Here is a 25101-nt window from a genome sequence, read left to right as displayed (position 1 = left end):
TACAGAGGTGGTGGTGAAAATTGTAAATGTGAAACACGAACGACCAGAGTTTAGGAAACAGTGACTTAAACGCAAAATCCTTCCCAGCCTAGAGTAGTGAAGCTGTACGTTTGCCTGGTTGTGATTGTTGTTGATTTTTTACTTCCATTGCACCAAACAAGCACTGAATAAAAACGAGGGAGATTTTTCGGGAAGCTGCAGTTTTGTTCTTATTGCCAGTGGTATTTAACAAGAATATCCTCAGTTTCCTAGAGTCGACTCTTTGAATGACTAAGACTACTTAGAACCAAAAACGCAGTCACAGACTCTGAAGGCCTAATTAAAAGTATGATTCTTGCCCCAGGCGCGTAACACTAACCCTTTTCTTAGCATCCCAGAAGAAGCACATTTTCCTACTTGCCCCCTCTCCAGTCCCGCTACTTTTTCATTAGCTAATCCCAATTAAAACACTTTGTTACTAAAGCCATAAATCTCTGCCACTCTCGATAAGCACAAATTATCTAGAAAATAATTGTACTCTATGTCTATCCAGCTTTTTTTTTTTTTTTTTTTGGCAGTCTTTGGGACTCAGAGCCACTAAGTCAACACTCCTGCTTTTTGATTTGGGTTCCCTCCCTAATCATTTGCCTATAAAGCTACATTTCTTTAGGAAGAAAATCACCACCAATGCCCTTCTCTAAAATTAATCATAAACTGTGCCTTTTATTCCTATTCATGAGCAATTTGAGGTCGTAGGAAAAGCTTGGTCATTGTGTTCAAATCCACCTCTGCTCTTAGCCAGTGGAATGACCTGGGACAGCCAACCTGGCTAACACCTGGGCCTGATTCATAAACTGGGGAGACGGATCTCATAGGATTTAGGTTCAACATTAATAAAAGAACATAGAGACTGTGTTTAGCACAATGCCTGGACCGAGTATGCGCTCCCACTGCATAAACCAAAGCGGTTATCTTGTTTGTACATTTCTCTCATGGTCAGCAGTTGCTTCACCCAACATTTCATATGTTAAACTAATAAAAAGAAACATACACCTTATCCTGTGATTGGTTTTCAAACTCATGTATTACTCATTTCTCTGTGGTTTAATTTAATTAAATTGAGTGGCATATCAAATATTGATTTTAATAAAATCTTGATTAAGATTTGAGCAATTATCAAACACAGTTTTCCGTACCATTCTTGCATTTCAATGGCACCAACCTCAAAAACCAATTTGCTTTTAAAATAAAGAAGTGATTTTTTTATATATATATACTTCAGGCCATTTTCAGAAGTAAAGAAAAAAATGGCCTCCTGTTCTTTTTATTAGCAAAGATAAACAGCAACGTCTGACGACGGTTTTAAAAAGCTTAATCCAGTAGTTATCTCATCCCCACCGAGTAGTAAAAAGAGAAAAAAAAAAGAATTAATTCCTTTGATAAACATTAATTCAGCTCCTACCCTGTGCCAGTTACTGTTCTACCCAACACAAGGAGAGGTAAAGAAGAGGTAATCATATAGGCAGACTTAATATGTGGGGAAAAATTTGGCCACACATAAAAGTCTTTAACGTCATTAATTAATAACCAGAGAAGTACACTTATTCCAACCCTTGAAATGACTCTGTTGTGTAATTTATGAATATAGGCTCATTATCAGGAAAATCTAATGTAGGTGTGATGGTATAAATTATCAATAGCATGATATTAGCAGTTAGCCATAAGACATTTAATAAGTTAAATATTTGGTTTGATAGTTAAGCGCTTTAAAGAAGTGCCTAGCCAATAGCTATCACAGCAGCACCACCTAGAGGATGCTGAGGAGTAACACAGGGTCATTTTCCCCAACTTGCCTCCTCCCTTAAAGACAGAGAACTACTACATTTAAACATCCTATGTCACTGAGAGCATTTAAATTCTATCAAGATCGTTTAGCGTCTTCTTAAATCTTGATGTTTTAATGGAGTACCCAAATGAAACTGAATAACCTCAAAATCACAATGCATTTGGGCAAAATATTCCATGTTTGCTCCTTGCAGAGGAGGTAGAGCTGGGTGACCACTGAAGCAGCCCAGGCCCTGGGACATTCTGACCTGAGTGAGACACAGGTGTCCTCTCCCTCACACACACGCTTCCCGTTTCTGTCTTGATCCTGGACACGGGACCGCCTAGGCAGACTGGACATCCGGTGACACCTCGAAGGCATATTCCTGAGCTACTAAGTCCCTTCCTCCAGCCAAAGCGAGTCAAATTCTGGAGGTGGGATGGAAAGAGAAACGGCAAAAAATCCCCAATTTTTAAGAGTTCTCATTCTCCCTTCCGTTATTTTTTGTAATTTTTCTCAACCTGGAAACTTCCTTGGAGACACGTTAAAAGGATTAAAATTTAGATAATAAAACATGTTAGCCCTTCATAGAAATGAGCACTGTCCCTGCATTATTTGGTTTTAGAATTTCAGCAGGCTTTGCTGACTGCCAGCCGACTGCAGCTTCCCAGGGGAATGGCAAAAATGCATATTCACTGTGCATATGAATTGGGGCCAGTGCGGCAAAGGGGACCACCCACTCATCTTCATTCCCACTCGTGGGCTCTGTCTGCCTGGGGAGGGCGGAGGAAGTCACATTTTGCCAGCGAAGGCATTAGATGCAGAAGTCTGCATTAACCTGCACCTTCTTGCCTCTGTACCTGAAGTCAGGGTTCCCTCCTGAGCACAGTAGTAAAGCGAACGCAGTATCTCAATTCGTGGGGATGCTCTGAATGTCAGGTAATGAACCAGTTTACCAAAGTAACACCAGGTTTTACCTACAGAAATATTTTCCCCATTCTGTATGCTAAGAAAGCCATAGCTAACGTCATACAGAACTGCAATAACTTTAGTTCTTTGAAACAGCATCCTTTTTTTACACATACTTCCCCTTCTGTTCCTCTCCCGTACTTACTTGCCTAACTAGTGTCTAATTCTCTTTGGGGGTTCAGCTTAGATATCACTGACTGCAGGAATCCCTCCAGGACCCCTCACACTGGGTTAGGATGACCTTCTGTGTGCCCATTTGCAACCTATACTTCTCCCAAGAGGAGGCTTCATGCACAGCTTTATGATTACTTGTTTATTAATCATATTCCCAGTAGGCTGTAGGCACCGTGAAAGCAGGGGATATTCCTACCTTATTTACACTTGTTATCTCTGCATCCCCAGAGTTCTGCCCCAAATATTCCATCAATTGGAATTTGGTTGTTGGAGGAAACATTGTCCCATATAAATGGGCTTCACCTTGGGAGGGACCCTGATACTCTGTGCATAGTCTCCATCCTTTCCCTTCAAAGCAGGTTTCTCAGCACCCTCCACTTTACTCTGACTCTTACTTTGTTCTCCTTGTCCCCAAAGCAGTCAGAAGAAGCGATCAAGATTCAATAAGGTGAGCTGTTTCTGGATAGTTGAGGCTTATGGCAGTTCCATTTGGCATCTCTTCATCATCTCCAGGCTCATTGTATTAGGCTGGTGCAAAAGTCATTGCGCATTTAGCATTGTTGGCATTTGCCGTTTGATATTGGAATACATTCTTAAATAAATGTGGTTATTTTATACATCATTTTAATGTGCATTTCTCGCTTTATGTTTTTTTGCTAATGACCTATTGCTTGCTGTTTATTTTATATTTATTTTAGACTATGGGACTGATGTTAGACAAAAAGCAAATTCCAGCAATTTTCTTATTCAAGTTCAAAATGGGTCGTAAAGCAGGGGAGACAACTCACAACATCAACAATGCCTTTGGCCCAGGAACTGCTAACAAACATGCAGTACAGGGGTGGTTCAAGAAGTTTCACAAAGGAGACAAGAGCCTTGAAGGTGAGGAGCGCAGTGGCCGGCCATCAGAAGTTGACAATGACCAATTGAGACCAATTGTCGAGGCTGATCCTCTTGCAACTATTCATAGCACAGATGGAAGACAGGGAGCTCAACTTTGTTGCTCAGCCGCTCACTGTGTCCATGGAAGGACTATGATATTTTGGAACCAGAATAACATAAGACCATAGAGAGTATACAACAGACACCCAGATACAGAGGCAGAGCCATACTCAGGAAAGTTCCAGAATGGTGTGAAATGAGATTTACCACTCCAGACCCTTATTTTGTCATTTGACTTCCTTGCCTCAGATTACATCTGCAAAATAGGGCTAAGATGGAAAAGCTCAAGGTAAGGCCAACTGAGACAAAGCACACAGAGATGCTTGGAAAACTGTGTTTATAGAGGTGTAACAGAATGCCCCACCATCCAATATCCAATATCCTTAGTTTTTAAAGGTCTGAGGAGAATATTTCACTGCCCTTAAATGTTTAATTAGGAAATAAAACTTATAGCAAAATTAGCCTAGCATGTATTAAATGATAACCAGTAGATCCTAAGTGTGAGAACCAGGTAGAGATCATTTAATGTACAACACAGGGGAAATGGCACATATAGCTGTTCCATTTTTGTTTTCATATTTATAATTTGTGTAGATGGGACTATGCATGCAGAGTATGATAAGTAAACATGTCGCAGCCAATTCCCTTAGAAAAGGCTCATAGTCTTTATTCATTCATAAAAACATTTTTTTTAAATTACTGGAAGCTGGCAAAACACAGGATGAGAATTTTCCAAAACAGACAAAAGACATTAATCCACAGTTTCAAGAGGCACAACAAACCCCAAGCAGTATAAACACAGAGAAAGACACGCATAATGAAACTGCAATGTGTGAGTGATCCAGTTTCTCTGCAGTCTTGCCAGCCTTCGGCATTGTCATTGTTTTTTATTTTAGCCATTCTGATAGGTGTATAGTGATATTTCATTGTGGTTTTAATTTGCATTTCACCAATGGCTCATAACGTTGAATATCTTTGTGTGTGCTTATCTACCATTGTATACCCTCTTCAGTGGAAAGTTTCCTTCTGTCTTTTGCCCATTTTCTAACTGGATCATTTGTATTTTTTTACTGTTGAGTTTTAAGTGTTCTTTATCCCAGATCATAGTCCTTTGTCAGACACATGGTGTGCAAATATTTTCTCCCAATATGTAGCTTGCTGTTCATTCTCTTAACATGATCTCCTGAAGACCAGAGGTTTAGGTTTTAACTTTGATGTAGTCTAATTTATAAGTTTTTCCTTTTATTGGTTGTGCTTTGGGTGCCACATCTAAAAACTTTCAAACTCTAACTCTAACCTTCATAGTTTTCTTTTTTCTCTTCAGTGTTATGTACTGTCTTTGTCTGGTTTTGGTACCAGGGTAATGTTAACTTCATAAAATCATGAAATGAATTAGGAAATTTTCCCCCTTCTTCTATTTTCTGAAAGATACTGTATAGAAATGGTGCTAATTCTTCTTCAAACATTTGGCAGAATTATCCAGCAAATCTCTAGTGAATATTTCTTTTGGGGAATTTTTAAATTATGAATTTAATATATTTTGATTTTTTTTTTTAGGTTCTTTTTTTCTTGTAGAGATAGGGTCTTGCTATGCTCCCTAGGCTGGTCTCAAAGTCCTAGGCTCAAGCAATCCTCTTGCCTTGGACTCCCAAAGTGCTAGAATTACAGGCATGAAGGCATGACCCACTGCACCTGGCCCTTATTTATATTTTCTTTTTCAATTTTACTTTTTTTCTTTTTGGTAACGTTTTTCTAGTTTCTTGAAGTGACAGTTCAGATCTTTAAGACTTTTCATTTTTTCTAATGTAAGTAACTAGTGCTATAAATTTTCTTCTCATAACTGCATTAGCTGGGTTCCACAAATTTGATATATTGTAGTTTCATATTCTTTCAGTTCATTGTATCTTTTTAATTTTCCTTGAGACCTCCTCTTTGACCCATGAATTATTTAGAAATGTGCTGGTTAGTTTTTCAAGTGTTTGCAGATTTTCCTGTATCTTTTGTTATTGATTTCTATCTTCAATCCACTGTAGTCAGAGGACATACTCTGCATGATTTCTATTCTTTTAAATTAGTTAAGCTTTGTTTTACAACCCAGGGGGATGTGGTCTCTCTTGGTATATATTCTCTGGGCACTTGAAAACAATATGTATTCTGATGACACTGGTTGGAGTAGTCTATAAATGTCAATTAGATCTTGTTAGTTAATGATGCTATTAAGTTTTCTATCCTTGGTGGTTTTCTGCCTGGTTTTTCTATCAATTTTTGAGAGAAGGATGCTGAACTCTTCAACTGTCATTGAAGATGTGCCTATTTTTCCTTTGAATTCGGTAACTTTTTACTTTACATATTTTGCAGCTCTACTGTTTTTGTGCATATGCTTTAATATTTAGGATTGCTTATGTCTTCTTGGTTAACTGACCATTTTATCATTATGTATGTTCCTCTGTCTCTGGTAACATTCTTTGCTCTGAAGTCTATCTGATTTCATATAGCCACTCTTGCTTTCTTTGGATTAATGTTTACACAGTATATTTTTTCCATCCCTTCATTTTCTACCTGCCTATAATATTTGAAATGAGTTTCTCATAGACAACCTATAGTTCATTCACGTTTTTTTTAATGCACTCTGATGATCTCTCTTTTTATTGATGTATTTAGACTATTTATATTTAATGTAATTATTGACAGGCTAGGTTGGGGGTGGCAATCTGGGCTCCCCACATGATCTTCACAGAACCTTCTGGGGACAGAGAGCAACTAGTTAACACCCAGCAGGTGTGCAAGTCCCAACTCTCTATTGAGCATAACTACATTTCAATAAAATTATTGAAATAATTTTCAATAAAATTATTTCTCAAAATAGATGGTGAGCTGAATGTGGCATGTAGGCTATAGTTTGCTGACCCCTGGTCTGTTGTATTTACCTAGATGTTTTCTATTTTTTTCTTCTTCCTTCATTCCTGATATTCCACATTTCCCTCTCATATCATTTCACTTCCATTTAAAGAACTTCCTTTAAATTTTTTTTTTTTTTAGTGCATGTCCTCTAGTGACAAATTTTTGTTAATTTTCCTTCTTCTGAGAATGTCTTTATTTCCCCCTTTTACTAAAGGATATTTTTGTAGAAATCAAGCACGGGGTTGACAGTATTTTGTCTCAGCTCTTTAAACATACAGTTCCTCTCCCAGGTTTATGATGAGGAACCTACAGTCACAAGAATCACTCCTCTATAAATAATGTTTCATTTTTTCTGCTTCTAAATTTATTTATCTTCAGATTTTAGCATTTTGATTATGATGTGTTTGAACATGAATTCATTTTTGTTTATCCTCTTCAAGATTCACTGAGCTTCTTGAATTTATAGGCTGTCTTAAAAAATATAAACAATTTTTCACTATTACTTATTCAAATATTTTTTCTGCCTGGCACTGTTTCTTCTCTCCTTCTCAGACACTAGTGACAATTTTTGGATTTTTTGAGTTTTTGCAAAGTTCCTTGATGCTCTGTTCTTCCCCCCGCCCCTAATCTTTTTTCTCTCTATTGCTCAGATGGGATAATTTATTTTGAACTATCATCAAGTTCACCTACTCTTTTCTCTACCATCTCCAGTCTGCTATTTAGCTCACCCATTTTATTGTTTATTATAAAAAAGACACCTGCACCCAAATGTTTATAGCAGCACAATCCACAATTGCAAAGATGTGGAAACAACCCAAGTGTCCACCAATACATGTGTGGATTAACAAAACATGGTATATGTATACCATGGAGTACTACTCAGCCATAAAAAAATGGTGAACTATAAATACCTCTTGCACTCATCTGGATGGAACTGGAAACCATTCTTCTAAGTGAAGTATCACAAGAATGGAAAAACATACACCACAGGTACTCACCATTAAATTGGAACTAATCAATCAACACTTACGTGCACATATGGAAATAACATTCAACAGAAATCAAACATGTGGGAGGGGGAGTGGAGGGGATGGGTAAATTCACACCTAACAGGTACAGTGCACACTATCTGGGTGATGGGCACACTTATAACTCTGACTCAAACAGTACAAAAGAAATTTACATAACCAAAATGTTTGTACCCCTGTAATATTCTGAAATTTAAAGAAAAAAGAAGGGAGAGAGGAAAGAAATAGGGGAGGGAAGTAGGGAGGAAAAGGCTAAGAAATGGAAAGATGAGAATGAGGGAGAGAGGGGAGGAAAGGAATGGAGGGAAGAGGAGAAAACATACTAGGGAAAGGAAAAGATAGATGAAAGAAACATGGTTAAATAATCCACAATGGGCACCTGGTATGAACCAGGCATTTCATCCACATATCATTTAAACCTCCCATCAACTTCACAAATAAGGAAACTGAAGCTTTGGGAGTTCATTTTATTCAAGGAAACACACCTAGAAACTTCAACCCTAGCTCCAAATCCTGTGCTCTTAATTCCAACAGACAGGATAACCTTATGGGAAGTAAATATTTATGTTACACTTAGGTCATGAAAAGAATTACCCCAGAAGGTGCCTTTGTCCTAATAAGAATTAGAAAATGATTAATTTTCTGAAGTCTTAAATCTGTAATTCTCTAATTTTATATCATTGGGTCAGTCATGTGGAATATTTATTGATATCACTGACATCCTCTAATCCTGCTTTAGTATTAAGGGGCATTTTAGAAGAATCTAATGTCTATTTTCCAAAGGGAAGCAGTAGAGCACTGGAGAAGTTCTGTTTAAGTTGATCAACAATGTGTTACGAGAAAATGGCCACAAAATATATCCCATGGCCTAGTTCATACTATTTGCCTACTAGTAGGAATGCCAAAGATAGCTATTTGTGGTGGCATAGAAAATTCCAAGAGAAAACTCAACATCATGAAGTTACCTGGATTTCTTCAGACTAACCAGACAGCAACAGAAAATTATCAAGGACAAGAGAGACCCTTCAGAAGAAAATCATCTCATTTTGGCAAAATCATATGTGGGGAATTAGTGGACTTTAATGAATCACTTTTGGGGTTAAGTAAGAGTACTGCAAAAAATATTACTCATTAATACTTTCACTTAAGTTCAAAGTTACTTAATACTCATTGTGAGTCAAGAGAAAAGGTGAGGGGCTGGGAGGTTGGGAGGGTGCAGGGGGAATTCACATGTATCGAGGAGAGCAGGGAACACGTGAGACATTCCAAAGACACTTAACTAGCACAGCACTGAATATTCGTTAGTCTCCAAAAAAGGCATAAAAATTAAACCAACCTACCTCCAAGGAATAATTAGATGTGAAAAATTGATAAGGAGAAAATGGCTCATATTCTCCTCATTGATTTCCTGTGCACAGTGAGTCAAACTCGACTGTTGGTTGGAAGTCAGTTTGGCTACTTCTTATTTCTTTTTTAGCGGTTGGGCTCTCCTGTCAGTGCTTTTTATGCTGGAGTCGTTCTTTGCTCTAATCACAGCTGTCAGCTATTGAATGAGCTTGACACCCTGACTCCAGAAACGAGGGAATTCACACCCCATGCATATGCAGTTGGTTCCTTCATTAAAGCTGACTGACATATCAGACATGGTGCACCGTCGCTGCTTTTCATAAGAAAAACAAATGGCTACACAATCAAGTAGGGCTCTCCCTGATCTGAAACACCCAGAGAGGCCAACAATCAGTCTTTATTCAACTCAGCCAGTATTACTGTAAAGACCTCTATTTTCATTACAGCAAAATGGCGGATACAATCAGTGAAAAGCCAGATCTGTACACACACACACCCCCCAGATTCAGACTCCTTCCCCACAACCTTAGCTGTCCTTTCCAAATCATCTCAGTTGCAGTCCCAGGTGTTGAGAGCCAAGTGGGATTAGCTGGCTACTGGGAACTGGCTTTTTGAAAAGTGTAAATTTCTTGGAGGGAAAAAAAGCAGAGAATTACAGTGATTAGAATCACCCACACCCCGACAAAAAGTGAAGCAGAACGTGAGCTTCTCAGAGTGTTTCTGTACTTAAATTAATATCATAAAATGATAGACTCAGAGGTGAAACGGATCATCTAGTCCAAAACCACCAATGGAGTCCAATATTATTCCAGAGCATCCGTAACAAGGGTGAATTCAGAACCTAGGTGACATTCCTAGCAATTAAGCATGCCTTATTTAGTGGGACACTGCTTTCTGGAAACGGAAGCACAAAGTGAATCAGTATTATAGGAAGGCATTATGGCATGATACCTACGGAGATGCGTTTCCCAACTTACAATTTACATTCTGTAATCAATGTCCTTTTCAGACCCCAGGAAGTCATAGCATGACTCCAGCCACAGAATTTTCCAGCCGTGCTTCATACAATAGTTGGTCTCTTCCTCCCCTGCTACGAGGCTATTATCAATGTCCTTCAAAAGGTCAAGTGACGTCTGACCATCCCTCTTTACCTTTAACTTGTTTCCTCCATCAGGTTTTTACCCATTAGAATGCTCTTCTATGGCAATTTGTAGAACTTGCAGTACTACCACTTGCAATATTTCAGCAACTTAGATCTTTTAACCAAAAAAATGGCATGAAGAAAGATCCTAACGAATTAAGCAAAAATACTGGTTAAGTAGCATCTCTAACTGAGTTGAGAGCAGTGAGGGGGTGCTACCACTAGGTGAGAGCGCTTACTCACCGATTTGGCCGTGGGCAGATACACATAAATATACACACACACACACACACACACACACACACACACAGTTGTACTACTTGATGCTGTTGTATGTTTTCCTACAACATAAAAACTGCTGGGGCGGGGAGGGAACGTGCGGGCGGCGCCCAGGCAGCTGAGTCTCTCACCAACCACCTAAAGCAGCCCAACCCCGAAGGAAAACACACCCGCCCCCCCGTTTATGAGCTCGAGAGCACGTATCGCACTGGGGATGATGCTAGTTTGTCGCACTTTGTCCGCCTCCCCCGCTGGCGTGTCCCCGGGCCCAGGGGAGCCCGGTGCGTGCGGGCACTCAGGGAGTTCTCGCGCGGGTGGCTGGGCCCTCGGCGCGGGCGGCCCGCTCTCCCCTTCCCCACCTCCGCCCCATCGCCCCCAGCCCGGGCGAACCCCAGGTGAGCACCCGCGCCGCTCCGTTTCGAGAACCTTCGCCTGCGGGGGCCGGAAGGCGGCAGGACTACAGTCAGGGCGGAAGAGCCGCCCCCGAGCGACCTCCTGCCCCACGCGCGCGCGCGCGCAGGCGCGGCCCCGACGCTTCCGGGAGGTCACTTCCTCCCCGTCTCCTAGCAACGGTTGGAAGCGTTGTTGACATCGTGGGAGGCTGCGGCGCCGGACTGAGCCCGGAGTCTCGCCGCCCGCGCGATGGTAAATCTGGGGTCCCCGCCCGCGCCCCGCCGCTCCAAGGGCGCCGACCGCCTGCGGCCTTCGCTGCCCGGCTCCCGGGCAGTCCCGGGCCGCGGCGAGGGCCGGTGGAAGCTTCTTGGAGGGGCGAGAGGGACACCGTGGAAAGGGAGAAGATGCCCTCCAGATGGGGGGAAGCTATCTTGAGGGCTGATTTCGGGGGGTGGTACTTGGGGAGGGGTGATGATGAGAAAGGTAAGAGAGAGAGAGTGAGGGGATGAAAAATGCCGAGGGGGATGAGAAAGCCTGGGAGCCAGGAACGTTTGCCAACGGCAGGAGCGAGATGGAGTGGAGAAAAATCAGATCCCGAGATGGGCGGGACAGGGAGAGCAAGGGAATGGAAAGGGGAAGAAGGGGGGTTGGATATTGAGAGAGAAGAAAGGCAAATAAAGAGAAAGAAGGAAAGAGGGGAGGGAAGGGAAAGAGCGTCTCCCCGCCCCCACCAAGGAAAAAGTAAGAAATGGAAAGTAGAAACTAGGGAAACTGGGGAAAGCAAACAGCGTTAAGAGGAATGAAAAGGAGATTGGAGATGGGGATTAAGACATTATATTAGGAGGGCTCAGAAATCATAAGAGGAAAAACTGGGAGGCGAGAAGGGTCAGGGAGAGAAGAAATAGGAGTTTGGGAAAGAAGTAAAAAGGAGAAAGATAAATGAGGGCAGTGGCTCCAAGGAGCTGTGGACATCGTCGTAAAGATTACCAAAAATGCAATCAGTTGTTGATCCCCTGTACAATTATTACGCCTTAATGCAGTGTTTCCCAAAATGAGATGCAAACATTAGTTGCTACATAAGATGGCCCAGAAATGCCAAATAATAGAATGAATCACATCGTGAGAAAGTTATTCCTCTTTCATTTTGTTCAGCGTTGAGACTATGTACAGGAGAAAGTTTCTGACACTCTTAGGTCCTTAATGCCACTATCATTTGGTAATTTCCATTTTTTCACCTGAAGAGCAGACCTCCAGCTCAGAGCTTTCATTGTGGTAGAATTTAATAATATATTCTACTTTCTCTTCATTTTGTTTGTCTTTACAGTTGTTTCTGTTGGTGACAAATGATACCAGGTTTCCATTTGTGGTAGTGGTGTATAAATAAAATGCATTTATTTAAGCTTTTAGCAGTGAGATAATTCAAATAACATGCTAGATAAATAATATAGATGGTATTCATAATGGCAAAAATTGTGACTCTAGTACACAAATGCCTGAAATTCTGAAAACACATGCTATGATGGTAGCAGAGAGAAAATAAGTGCTTGTACCCACATTTGACTAAAGTAGCATAATGTTTACCTGTGGAATGTTGAGGGAAAAAAGAATGTAGCACACCCTCATCAAGACACTCTGCAGAATACTATCTGAATTCAGAATATCCAGTGATTGCTCAGTCATGAGCAATATACAAGTTTGGAAAAGATTACTTTTGATTTTGGCATTTCTAGAAGGGAAGAAAACTGATACAATACAGTCTATACATAGGATTCAGAAAGGTGAGTTTAGAACACAATAATGGATTCCAAACTAATCATCCATGGTTGAACACGTAGCTTGCACTGAGACCCAAGATACAGTTATCAAGAAAACCCTGGAATCCTGGAAAATGTTGTTTTCTTAGAATATCCTTCTGTAAATTTAATCCCCTAAATACCCAATTAGGTAGCATTAATGAAAATGAGATTTCTCATTAAGGACCACTTCTAGACAGAGGGAGGCCATGATATATAGCTCTATAAATGCTTAAATGACTATAGATGCAGAAATGCAGAAAAGGAATTTTTCATGTGAATGCAGAAAGTAAATGAGTGAAAGATGATCTGGGACAGATTTCTGTGCAATGTAAAGAATAACTTTCTAGCAAATGGAAACAGATAAAAGTGCAGTGAGTGCTTGTGAGGCAGTAAGATCTCTTTCTCTACAAGGTTCAAGCCAAGAGATTTGTCAGCGTTGTATGCAGGGGGTCTTCTATAGGTTTTTACGTGGGACTTGACAATTTCAAAGCTGTCTTTCAAAAGTCTGAGATATAGCACCTAGCACCTTAAGTTAAGGAGATAGAGGAGAAGGTATCTTTTAAAACATTATTCTCCCTGGGGTGGGGTCATCACAAAGACCCTTTTGGTTAACTGCCTTTTTGATCTCTTCCAGGCAGAGGTGGAGGAAACCCTAAAGCGGATCCAGAGCCATAAGGGGGTTATTGGAAATATGGTTGTAAATGCAGAAGGTAAATATGTCACAGGCTGTCTTCTTGACACACACAAGCCAACCAGGACCTGTTTGTTATGTCAGTCCTTAAGACAAACATTTTAAAATTGGAAATCAAAAGTATGTGTATTTTACCTGTGGCATTTACTTGTCAAACATCTATTGAGTATCTATTATATGCCAAGCATTCTGCTAAGAGATAGGGATATCAATGTGCATAAAACATGCCTTAAAATCTCTATATATTCCTAAGAAACACTTTATGTTGTCTATTATTTAAAGCTTTGATAATTCCCTTCCAACATTTCAAAAGTGCCAATAAAACTATCATTTTGAAGATAGGGAGTGTATTATTGCCGGCAGTTTCTTTTTGTTTTAACATTGTAAAGGGCACAGAGGTTCAGTCTTCATTTTAAGTGGAATTGATCCTTTACCACAGTTAATAAAACTCTTTGAGAATTAATTTAATATCATTTATAGTGTAGTCTTTGTGGATGCGGTATTAGAAGGGCCAGTACATTTCCAGCAATGAAATCCACAGACTTACCCGAAACTCGCTCTTGCTGCAGAAGCCTTATTAAGAATCCACATGGCATTTTCTCTGGCACATTGCTCCATGCTCAGCTGTGGTGGCGACCTCTTAAAGGTTCCTGCTGGTTTCATTGCTAATTCAGGCATTTGTAAGGACAAGAGGTGACAGAAATTCCGGAGCATTTTTTAAAATCAGAGTAGCTACTTCACATAATTCACAGTACAACCATGGAATTGGCATGTTGCCAATTTGGTGCCTGGGCAAAATCCATCAGTAAATATTGATTGAGTAACTATCAACTGAAAGTCTGTTTAAACTGTGTACTGAAATTCCTTGCCATGAAGAATGGGAAAATAGCCTCCTTTACTGGTGGTTTTGACAATTAAATGAGATAGTAATTGTCTAGTGCCTGACACAATACCTAACACTTAATAGAATTGCAATTAAATAGTTCTGAGAATGCGGAAATTTTGAATTCATTTGTACAGAGGAAACATTTGATTTGTTTTATAAAATTAAGAATAAGTCAATGCCAAATGAGTGAGATAGGCACACACATACAATAAATATAATAAATTCACCAAGCTTCAGTAATCGGTGGGTGGAGAGAGGACTTAAGATCAGCATTAACAGGTAGGTCAACATTTCCAGGCAGCGGTCCAGCCCTAGTGTGTGGATCTGGTTGAATTAATTTTATTTCCACGTATTTGCATACTGGGCTCTCCACATGATTTCATAAAGGTTCTGTGTTAGTTTCCTTTGGCCACAGTGACAAAGTACCACATACTTGGTGGCTTAAAACAACAGAAATTAATATATTCTTTCTCAGTTCTGGAGGCCAGAAGTTGAATTCAAGACATCAGCAGTCATGCTGTCTTTGAGGACTCTGCAGGGGCATCCGTCCTTGCCTCTTCCTAGCTGCTGGTGGTTGGGGTCAATCCTTGGTGTTCCTTGGCTTACATTACTCCAGTCTCTGCCCCCGTCATTACATGGCATTCTCTCTGTGTCCCTGTGTCTCTGTTTTCTTATAAGAACCTCAGTTATTAGATTAGGGGCCACTTTAATCCAGTATGCCCTCTTCTTAACTAATTACATCTGCAAAGACTCTGTTTCCAAATAAAGTCACCTTCAGAGGTTTAGGGTGGACTTGAATTTGAGGGGGCCACTATTTAACCCTGTACAGGTGCATCGACCTGTGACACCCAGAACAACTCCTCTAATGTGCTTGAAAGATCTTGGTCTAAAGCAGGTAATCCTGGTGATGCGCAGCAAATGTCTGAAAAATGTCCAATCCCTTCAATCTGTAACTCCACTGCTAGGATTTATCCTAAGAAGTGATAAAGAAAAGATTTAGGTACAAGGAGACTCACTAAGGCATCGTGTAGAACAGCCATAAGTAAATAGACAAGTAAATAAATCTATCCCAACAGTAGGGGAGTTTTTAAATTAACTGTGTAATATTTACTTGATGAACATTACTCTGTTTAAAATGTTGAAAAATATTTAGTGTCAAGGGAAACTATTCACAATATTAGATGAAAAAAGCAGAGAACAGAGCAGCATTCAGCATTGTCTAATCCTATACACAGCCAGATGCACAGGTATATTTCAAATAACTGCAGAAGGAAGGGTAAAGGGGCGTTACAGTGATCACCTCTTAGTGGTGGGACGAAACGTGATTTTTGCTTTATTTTCCCAAGGTTTCTCAATTAGCACTTCTCCAAAGGTAACGAAATATTTTTAATACCCATTAACTTCTAATTAACCTCTGCTAGGATAAAGTTGTATTAGGATCCAGGGCACTTTTCGAGGTTTCTGGATAACCCAGAGTTTTTACCTACAAGCCAAATTAATCTTTTTCCCAAAAATATAAATGAGGGGATTATTTTTATGTTCAGATTATTAATAACTAGAATGTATGACAAAGATGTTTATTAATAGCATACGATATAAATTGCATGGCCAGAATGTAATAAAATACTCAATTTCAACAGCCTACTCAATTTTAGATGAAAGTGCTATTTATTATAGTGTGCTTGTGCAGCTTTGGGAAGTCCTATGAAATTTTATGCCAAAAATATTTAACAAAGATGGTGTTTCCGTATCCTTGTTCTCTACTCGTGGTTTTGGTCTACTAATTCTAGGCAAATAACTTTAACTTATTTTCAGATTGTATTTGTGGTTAGGTAGGCCTGCTACCATGTTTATTCATTTAGGTATCATCATATCCATGTGAAATATAGTCCTTTGGTTTCACTGCTGTTGAAACATAGACTTCCTAGTCATGACAAGAAAGTAGACTTATCAGTTTAGCCCAGTGCTGAGTGGTATAGGTTTTGATTAGAGCAGATTTTTTTGTTAACATTGGTTTCCCATTTATAAAACCATTATTTACAATATTGCAACACTGATCATTGAATTAGATGCAGGTAAATATATATATTTGTCTCCCAGATAGCCAGATCTGTCATATATTATATATATAAGCCTGATTTCTGTAGGCTCTCAATTTTAAATATCCCTGACATTTCTAACAATCCATCATTTGAATTTCATTAGGTTTTATCAGCCATCCAGGCAATTCCTTTTATTTTGAAATACAATCTATCAACCAAAGTACAAATGTATAGTTGAAGATGATAAACTGAAATAATGAGTGCCAGCTTACTAGGATCATAAAGAATCATATTTTAAAGTAGTGCCATAAATTCAGCAATATCAAATTTTAAAATGCACATACTCTTTGTTCTAGGAGCTCCATTTTAGGAATTTATCCTACACATGCATACAAATGTGAAATGACATGCACAAGGACATACTCTGTAGCTTTGCTTCTAAAAGTCAAAGATTGGGAACAACCTTAATGTCTGTCGGGAGGATATATTAGTCAAGTGTGTTACAAAACATCCATTCAACAGACTGTTCTTCAGTCATTAACATGAATTACTTAGCTTTATATATACTGTATCAAACAATTTCCCAAGTGTATTAAATGAAAAAAACTTAAGGTACAAAATAGAGAATGATACCATTAAAATACAGAATATAAACGTATCTCTGGAAGAATACCTAAGAAACTGGGAGCAATGGTTGCATCTCAGAAGGGAAGTGGGTGAAGTTTATACCATGTGCTAAATTACTTTTAATAATTTTTTTAATGACCTCACATGGTACCAAGCAAGAACTCAATGAATACTAGTTGACTGATTTTTTTAAATGTCTGTGGTGAATACCAAAAACTCAATGTGTTTCCACATTGTGCACTTATTATGCAGAAAGGCTGTTTTATTTATTGACATGGATCATGAGTAGACTAATAAAATAGACCTGAGCATCTGATTCATACTCTTGTCATCTACATTTTAAATAACTTATTCTGGTTGTATTTCTTTTGATACTGAGCAATGCAGACTTAGTAGGTAGTCACTCTTAAAGATGCAAAATAAAACTATTTGTCAAAAGGTTCCCTTCAAAGCTTGAGTGCTTGCTACATTTCTGCTTCCTGCTTGTTAAAGAGCCATGCTTTGTGATCTTTCATCAGGTATGAAAGACAACTGACTGCCTTCTAGGGAAAAAGTGAACAAATTATACAAAAATTAACAAGGTTTATAGGATACCTTATTTATTGAATAGGTTCCCCTGTACATATTGTTCTCATAATGTTTAGCAAGACCTATTCTGGAGTAACAGTTATCTGTTTCAAGAAATCAATCTGTTTCAAAGTCAAAATTGTTGGTCTCCAAGAGCTGTATGAAAACTTGGTAAAATCCTAAGTTTGTAATGCTCTTTCACTCTTGAAAGTGTTCATATGGTTTAGCAGTTTCGAAAGCTACATTGTCAGAAGGAAAACCAAGAGCTACGTTAGACTCTTTAATTGATTGGCCTCAATACAGGTACCTAAGGAAATTGACAGCAACCCCAAATTCACCTTAATAAGTCTGCCTAAAGTAAAGGCACTTTTGCAAATCAAATCCTTGGAATTCCCTGGCTATCCGGTTGTTCTCAAAATACTATGAAGGCTATCTCTGATTAGATACAATACATGTAAAATACCTACCACAGCACCTGGTACATAACAGGCACTGATGCTGGGTGACCTGAATTGAGCTAGATTGATTTCAGCTAACTTGAATTATACTTGTGTATTTATCTGGCTAGAATTTTCCAGTTCATAGGTTGTTTTAAACTCATATAATAGAACACTCGAGCACACAAGTAGCCCAATGTAATAATTCTTTAAACCAAGAATGAGGGCAAGCCAGGGAATGCATAGCAAAACTACAATGTCTTTGTCACCATATTTTCTCAGTTAAAATTTTAAGGTTTGCACAATGTTGTGTGAGGAGTTATAAAGGAATTTTGAAAATCCCCTTTGATGTGCTCCCTAGCATGTGCGCTTATATCCCTTTATGTTTCTGGCCTCAGAGAAGACAACTAACAGCGTGTCAGAGCCCAGGCATTTCAACGCAGACTCGCTGTAGACAGGACACTTAGGGGAATGCGTTTCATATAAAAATATGTTAACTTAGCACTGAAATAATCAGTTAACAGCTTCCAAAAGAAGCTGCTGAAGGGAACCTTTTGACAAATAGTTTTATTTTGCACAAAAATGTCCCATCACTCCGTTAGCTATAAAAAACTGTAAAGTACCAAGTGACCAGAGGACTGATTATGATATATCCAGAAAATAGTAAAGTGAGCAGGGATTAAAAATAATGGGGATGACACTGTCAACAAGGACAGCTGGTGTGCTATAATTTAAATGAAAAATGCAACTGTCAAATTTGTAAATAGAGTTTGACTCAAGTATACTGAAAAATCTAGGTAGAAACAAAAAGATTGGAAGGAAATAAACTAAAATTGATAGCAGTAATAGCAGCCATCGCGTTTTCATCCTCTTTACAATTATCAGTGTTTTCCAATACTTCCAAAATGCACATATGACTTTTAAAATAAAAGAAATTAACCAAAACTTAAATCTCCTGATAGGTATTCCTATCCGAACAACCTTGGACAACTCGACCACAGTTCAATACGCGGGTCTGCTTCATCAGCTGACAATGAAAGCCCGGAGCACGGTCCGCGACATCGATCCTCAGAACGACCTCACTTTTCTCAGGATCAGATCAAAGAAACATGAAATCATGGTAGCGCCAGGTAATTTGGCATTTTGTTTTGTATTTAAAGCATCTTTCTACTTCATTGGATAAAAGCCTTGTTTCAAAGAATGGGGACTATGGATTTTAGTATATGAAATGAAACACTACTCATCAGTTACGAAATGAAGACATTTGACTCTGAAGATTCCAGTCCGAAAATTGTATGAAATTAGCAATTAATGTGAACTGTGAACAAGTTGAATGTTGCCCGCTTGCATTTATTAGTAGTAGTCAAAAAATTTAGGAGATGTGGGTCTCATTTTCAGTGAACATAGCACACAGACTCTGGAGGGTGCAAGAAATGTCCCCTGCCCTGGAAATAAGGTAGGGGGCGGGATCTCAGCTGAAAGGATCTCAAACCCTCCCTGCAGGGAAAGCACATCCACCCGGTCTCCCAGAAGACAGCAGCCACACAAACACTTCTTTCCTTGCAGGAATTACGTTCACAGTGTTAGTCAATGACTATAAAACATGACTTATGCTACTAAATCTAGTCTAGAACAAACTTCTCCATAGCACATGTATCAAATCAGAATTGCCTATAAACTAAATAAAGCACCTGTGTTCTCGCCCTGACTGCACACTAAAATCACTTGCAGGGCTTTTTACAAAAACTATCCATGCGGGGACCCCTCCCCGACCATCCCGGGGGCTGAGCACTGGGAGGTGGCTATTTTCTGAAGGCTCAGCAGGTGATCCTGCCGTGCAACCTGGGTGGGAAACCATGGAGGGTCCACGCCAGGTCCATGTGATGTTTTGAAGAGAAAAGCAGATAAGCTGAAATATCCATTTATTAAATTTAATTTTAGGGTGAATTAATTTTGTCCATGTCTCTCTGTAGATAAGGAATATCTTCTGATTGTCATTCAGAATCCGTGTGAATAGACCTGCAGCGGCGGCCAAGGATGTCCTAGTGACATGGGATTGGAACACTTTCCTATGTGATGATTACTAAAATTGTATTCCAATCCAGCTGACTCTTTGGACATTCTTTTCTACGTTTGCATTTAAACTATTCTACCTGTCTCATTTAGTCCCTTTTAGTTGTATTGTGTATTGTATTGTACTTTTGCTATATAATAAATGAATTCTGGTATGTATGCCTCTATTTTTTGTATAGTAGACAAAACTGAAGGATGCTAGTGAGAAGATAGCCCTCCTTGTGATAGGTCTTCTAGTCTACAAGTAGTTGTCACCAAGTACAGAAGCATGAAATTTCCATAACATAACAAGCAGATTCAAGGGAGCACTGTGGAAGCTACTAGCAAAGTAGAAAGTCTCCTGGCTCAAAGAGTGTTCGACACTTTCCCAGGTTGGACAAGGACACTAGGAAGTCAGAAGCATGGTCCTCAGCTGGGGTCAGCGCCTCCCCCATCCCTCAGACCTGAGGGGCAGCCTGAGGGGACCAGACACATGTAAGGCTGAGGAGATAATGCCAGAGGGTTCTGTTTTTACTAGATATTTCAAGCATTCAGAAAATCATCAAAGTAATATAACAGATTTCCATGTACCCTAAACCCATATAGAATAGATGTTAATATTTTGCCATATTTGCTTTATATCCTCCCCTTTTTTAACTAAACTTTTTATTTTAAAATAACTGAGGGCTCGTGAAGTTGCAAGAAATCACAGAGACCCTGCGTACCTTTTACCCAGTTTCCCCTGTAGCAACATCTCCCAAAGCCCCAGTACCGTAGCGCAAGCTGGAAACTGATGCTGGGCCTCCCCCACCCCCATTAACCTTCTGACCACCACTGATCTATCTCCTCCATTTCTATATTTTTCCATATCAAAAATGTTATGTAAATGGAATCATACAGTACGTAACCTTTTGGAATTGACTCTTTTCACTCAGCATAATTCTCTTGAGACCCATCCAAAAAATAAGCAGTGAACCATTACAGACCCAGCCAAAGCCTGCCTGTCCTTGTGCCTCTGTCCTCCTTCTCAGGGGATTCTTCTCAGGAGGCACAAGTCACCCTACGCAGGGGTCCACAGGCCCTTTCGCCTATGTTCCTGCTACAACGCCACAGCAAGCCGAGTGTGCACGATGGTGCATGGTAAGTTGTTCCACCACACCCACAGCCCCGGCTTGCATCCCACGAGGCTATCGCAGCCAACCCACAAAAGGGAAGGGCTGTGCAAATCCCTAAGGTTACAGGGGTTTACTCTCCAGGTGGTGCTGGGAGAGGACACAGGTCATGGGTGGAACTTACCCAAGGTTTAAGAGGCAATGGAGGCCGATGCCAAACAGCCAAACCTGTGCATGCGACAGACGTCTGAGCCTCCCTGCATAACCCAGTACCCCTGGGAGTCGGCCTGCACACCTACATTTTGCAAATGTTCCCCTGCTACTCAGTAGTGGTCTGGAACGAAGGTTTCGGAGCCATCGGTCCTATAATAGATTCTTCACATTCTGGCTGTGGCATTTGTAAGCAGTATGAGCCTCAGAGCCTCATCTGTAAAACGGGGTGATAAAAGAACCTAACCGAGGCCGGTTTGTGAGAATCTGTCGAGCTGGTGCAGATACAGGGCCTGGCCCACAGTGAGGCCTCAACAAATGTCAGCGGCAGCAGCAACAGTTGCTCAAAAATGGCTCTTACCTGGGTGGCGAGGAGGAGTGGCCCAAGACGCATGTAAACGAGCTTCAAGGGCAGCCCTGAGGTCCCTCACCCCATCAAGTCAGCACAGGTCCGAGGAGGATGCAGCCTGTGTCGGCAGAGAGGACAGAACAATTGCGGAAGTGAGCCTGAGGCATCACAGGTGTGAGTACTCCTTAACCTGCGGCTGAGTGAACACAGAGGAAAGGAATTGCAGGAGAGAGAGCCGACCATGGCGCACAGCTGAGTTTGAGCGATTCCCCGCGCTCTTTAGTTTAAAAGACTTCAAACATACAGAAGGTTAGAAACAATAGCATGATGAACATTCATAGAAGCTTCGCCCACATTCACCAACTGTTAATGTTTTATGACATTTGCATCATCTCTCTCTCTAAATACATATAAATAGATATTTTGTATATGGATACACACACATAACTTATCAAAGTTGTAGATAACCATAATAGCAGGTATTTCCCCCAAATAAGAATATCCTCTTACATAACCACTAAACCAATTTCATACTTAAGAAATTTAATATTGATACAATGATATCATCTAATATGAAGTCATATTTAAATTTCCCCAGTGGTTCCCCTAATGCCCTTTATAGGTTTCTTTTTTAAATCCAGGAGCCTAACAAGGGCCACACGTTGCATCTGGTTGTCATGTCTCTAGTTCTTTATTGTTTTTAGAAGCCCTTATGATCCGCTTCTCTACCTCTAGTCTAGGTGGTATCGTGTTTGTATTCACTCTCCCTAGAGTCCCCTTCTACTCCCCTCCAACCCCCCTTGATTGGACCAGACACGGCCTGTAACCATTGGAAACCCAGCCAAGAGCGGGTCTGCATCACAGGTGAGCGCTTGACTCTCATTCCAACCTCTTCCTTCAGCCCAGTGAGGTCTGAGTATCCCGATCCTCACTCATCTCTGGACGGCCTCAGCATCTGCTGACAGTTTCCAACATAAACCAGGTCTTGCAAGAATCCAAATGTCAACGAAATGCACTAATGCAGTCCATTCCATTTACAGTCCCAAATTTTCAGAGCTGGAGAGAGCCATAGAGACCATCTATCCCATCTCTTAGTTTTACAGGTGAGGTGAGGATTTCACCTGAGCCCGGTGTTGGCTGTCTCTAAATCATCAGGTATGTGAACTTGTACCGATCCTGTCATGCCCATGGAATTGGCACTTATGACCTTACTGGGGGCTCAAGCTCTTGTGAGAACCCCCTCCATACCTTCCCCTGAAAAACATTATTTTCAGGAGGTACAGAATAGCTCATTGTTTTAAAGTGCACCACAGGTAACATCTGATTTCAATGCCTAAATCTGTCTTCTCCCTGCAGGTCCCCAGCCCACCCAGAGCTCATCAGCAGACGCATGGCTGAGTGGTAAAGCCACTTCCTTCCTCCCGGCCCAGCCAGAAATTTCAAGCCCCATTTGAGACATAGCTGTGTGAGATCTCTGGCAGGTGCAGATGGTGCTGCCACAAATGCCAGGGCTCCACGTGGGCTCGTCCAGGGAGGAAAGCCTTTCCATCCCACTGGGCAGGGAACCGGCAGTAGTCCTGCCTGTACCTTTCCATCCGGAGGAGAAGGTGACCTTTTGTCAGGGCAGAGACTGTGGCAGCAAAAGGTAGAACTTGCCAGAGCCAGTTGCCACGGAGAAGGATGTGACCTCGGAGAATTTGCACCACGCCTCTCTGCCTTCAGACACACAGACCTTCACGTTTCCTCTTGGGTTCGTAACAGCATAGCTACTGGCCTCTGTTGAAAAGATGGCTGGACCCATAGACTGAAGATCCACACCCACCCAAGACCATTGGTGAAGCTTTCATTCCCTATGAGAAGTGCAAGCCCGGGCTTAAGTGGTACCTCCTCTTAGTCCAACTTGCCATAAATTTTACCTGAACAATAGGAAAGCTATTTGCAGAGTCTCTGGAGGAATATATTCCAATCATAAATATTAATGATAATGAACCTGGAAAGGCCAGCTTAATAAAATAGCTGAAATGCATTTACACATCATTAGCATTGCGAGCTCCCAAACCCTCATCTCTGAACAGCAGGACCACCCCAGCAGAGGATAAGCAGGAACCCTCCCGCAAACCCTTTAACTGGGAAAAGTCTGGCTTTTGAACTAGATCACCTGTCTCTTCCAAAGCCAAAATTACCAAAGACTAATAAGGCTTGGGTTTGTTTTTTTTTTTTTCTCTCCCTTCTTGGCTTTTGAAAAATTACAGCTCTCCCCAATATGTGTTTGATAAGAGGCAGAATATCCTTACGCTTTTGACATTAGAAAATGATGCAAAAAAAAAATGCAAACTATAGCATGTGTAGGTGAATTGGCCATAGATATTCATTCATTCAACCAGTATTTGGTGTTATAGTCCCTGTGTTTAAAAAAAAAAAAAAGGCAAGAAAAAAGTGGGTCCTGTTGGTGCCACAGCAGAGCTTTCAGAGCGGTGGTGACATCTCCAACAGGGACCTTACAGAAGATAAAGTGGCCTCTCCAATCCTGAGAATCACGGGGCTAGAGTGTTCCCTTAATACGAAATCATCTCTAATAATGGAAACTCAGGCGTTCCCAGGGCAGTTTCGAATACTTAAGGTTAGTAACTCCTCTCTGGTGTATTTGTTAAGCAAGATTTGACATTAGCTGTGCACCCAGCCATTCCTTGATCCCAGAGAAGGGTGAGCCTTCTTAGCCCAGGGAACCTCCATTCCTTATTTCCCTTTGTGTATGTGGCTTTAGGACTCCATTTATAGATGTCACCAACCTTGAACACACCCACTGCATGCAGAATCGATTTTAATATTCTCTGTTTTTTTGGTAAACTTTGCAACACGAGACACAATACAGTGCAGTTGGAGAGCATGAGATCCAGCCTCTAACTCTATTACTTATTAGCAGGGTCAATGAATCCTCCGAACCTCAGTTTTCTTGCTTACAAATGTGAACAGCGTGCACCCACAGTGGCCTTGCATCCTGAACCACACAGTGCAGCATAGATGCCAATTATTTTTATGGATAATAACAACAGCAGCAAAAGACACCAAGTTTACCACCATAGAAGCCATCTGGTACAAGTCACTATGGCCTCTTCTCATCCTTAATCATAAGCGTAATTAGATTCATAGAGTTGTAATCCTGTTAGGTACATAATTCTGTATAATTACTTATCAGTTGATTAGCATTTCCACCTTCCCACCTAGAGTTTATGTTGATGTATATTGATGTTTCTTAATATGTGAATGCAATTCCATCAAGTTGGTCACTAGTGACGATGTGGCCCAGAGAAGGCCAATGAGAGATGCTTCCTTGGTACTTAGTGAAAGAGAGTC

The 25101-nt window shown here is 40.5% G+C and overlaps 1 protein-coding gene across 1 annotated transcript; it reads left to right on the top strand.

Moving 5' to 3' along the window:
• Positions 1-11108: 11108 nt before the first annotated feature.
• Positions 11109-20252, top strand: DYNLRB2 (dynein light chain roadblock-type 2). The gene is made up of 4 exons (XM_045533103.1): positions 11109-11230; positions 13409-13484; positions 18987-19154; positions 19998-20252. The coding sequence occupies exons 1-4, from the start codon at positions 11228-11230 to the stop codon at positions 20039-20041; spliced, it is 291 nt and encodes a 96-aa protein (XP_045389059.1). The 5' UTR covers positions 11109-11227; the 3' UTR covers positions 20042-20252.
• Positions 20253-25101: the final 4849 nt, after the last annotated feature.

This window comes from Lemur catta, chromosome 20, assembly GCF_020740605.2.
Source record: "Lemur catta isolate mLemCat1 chromosome 20, mLemCat1.pri, whole genome shotgun sequence".
Taxonomy (NCBI): Eukaryota; Metazoa; Chordata; class Mammalia; order Primates; family Lemuridae; genus Lemur; species Lemur catta.
The sequence above is the reverse complement of the archived record's forward strand: the minus strand, read 5'-3'. Positions and strand labels throughout refer to the sequence as shown.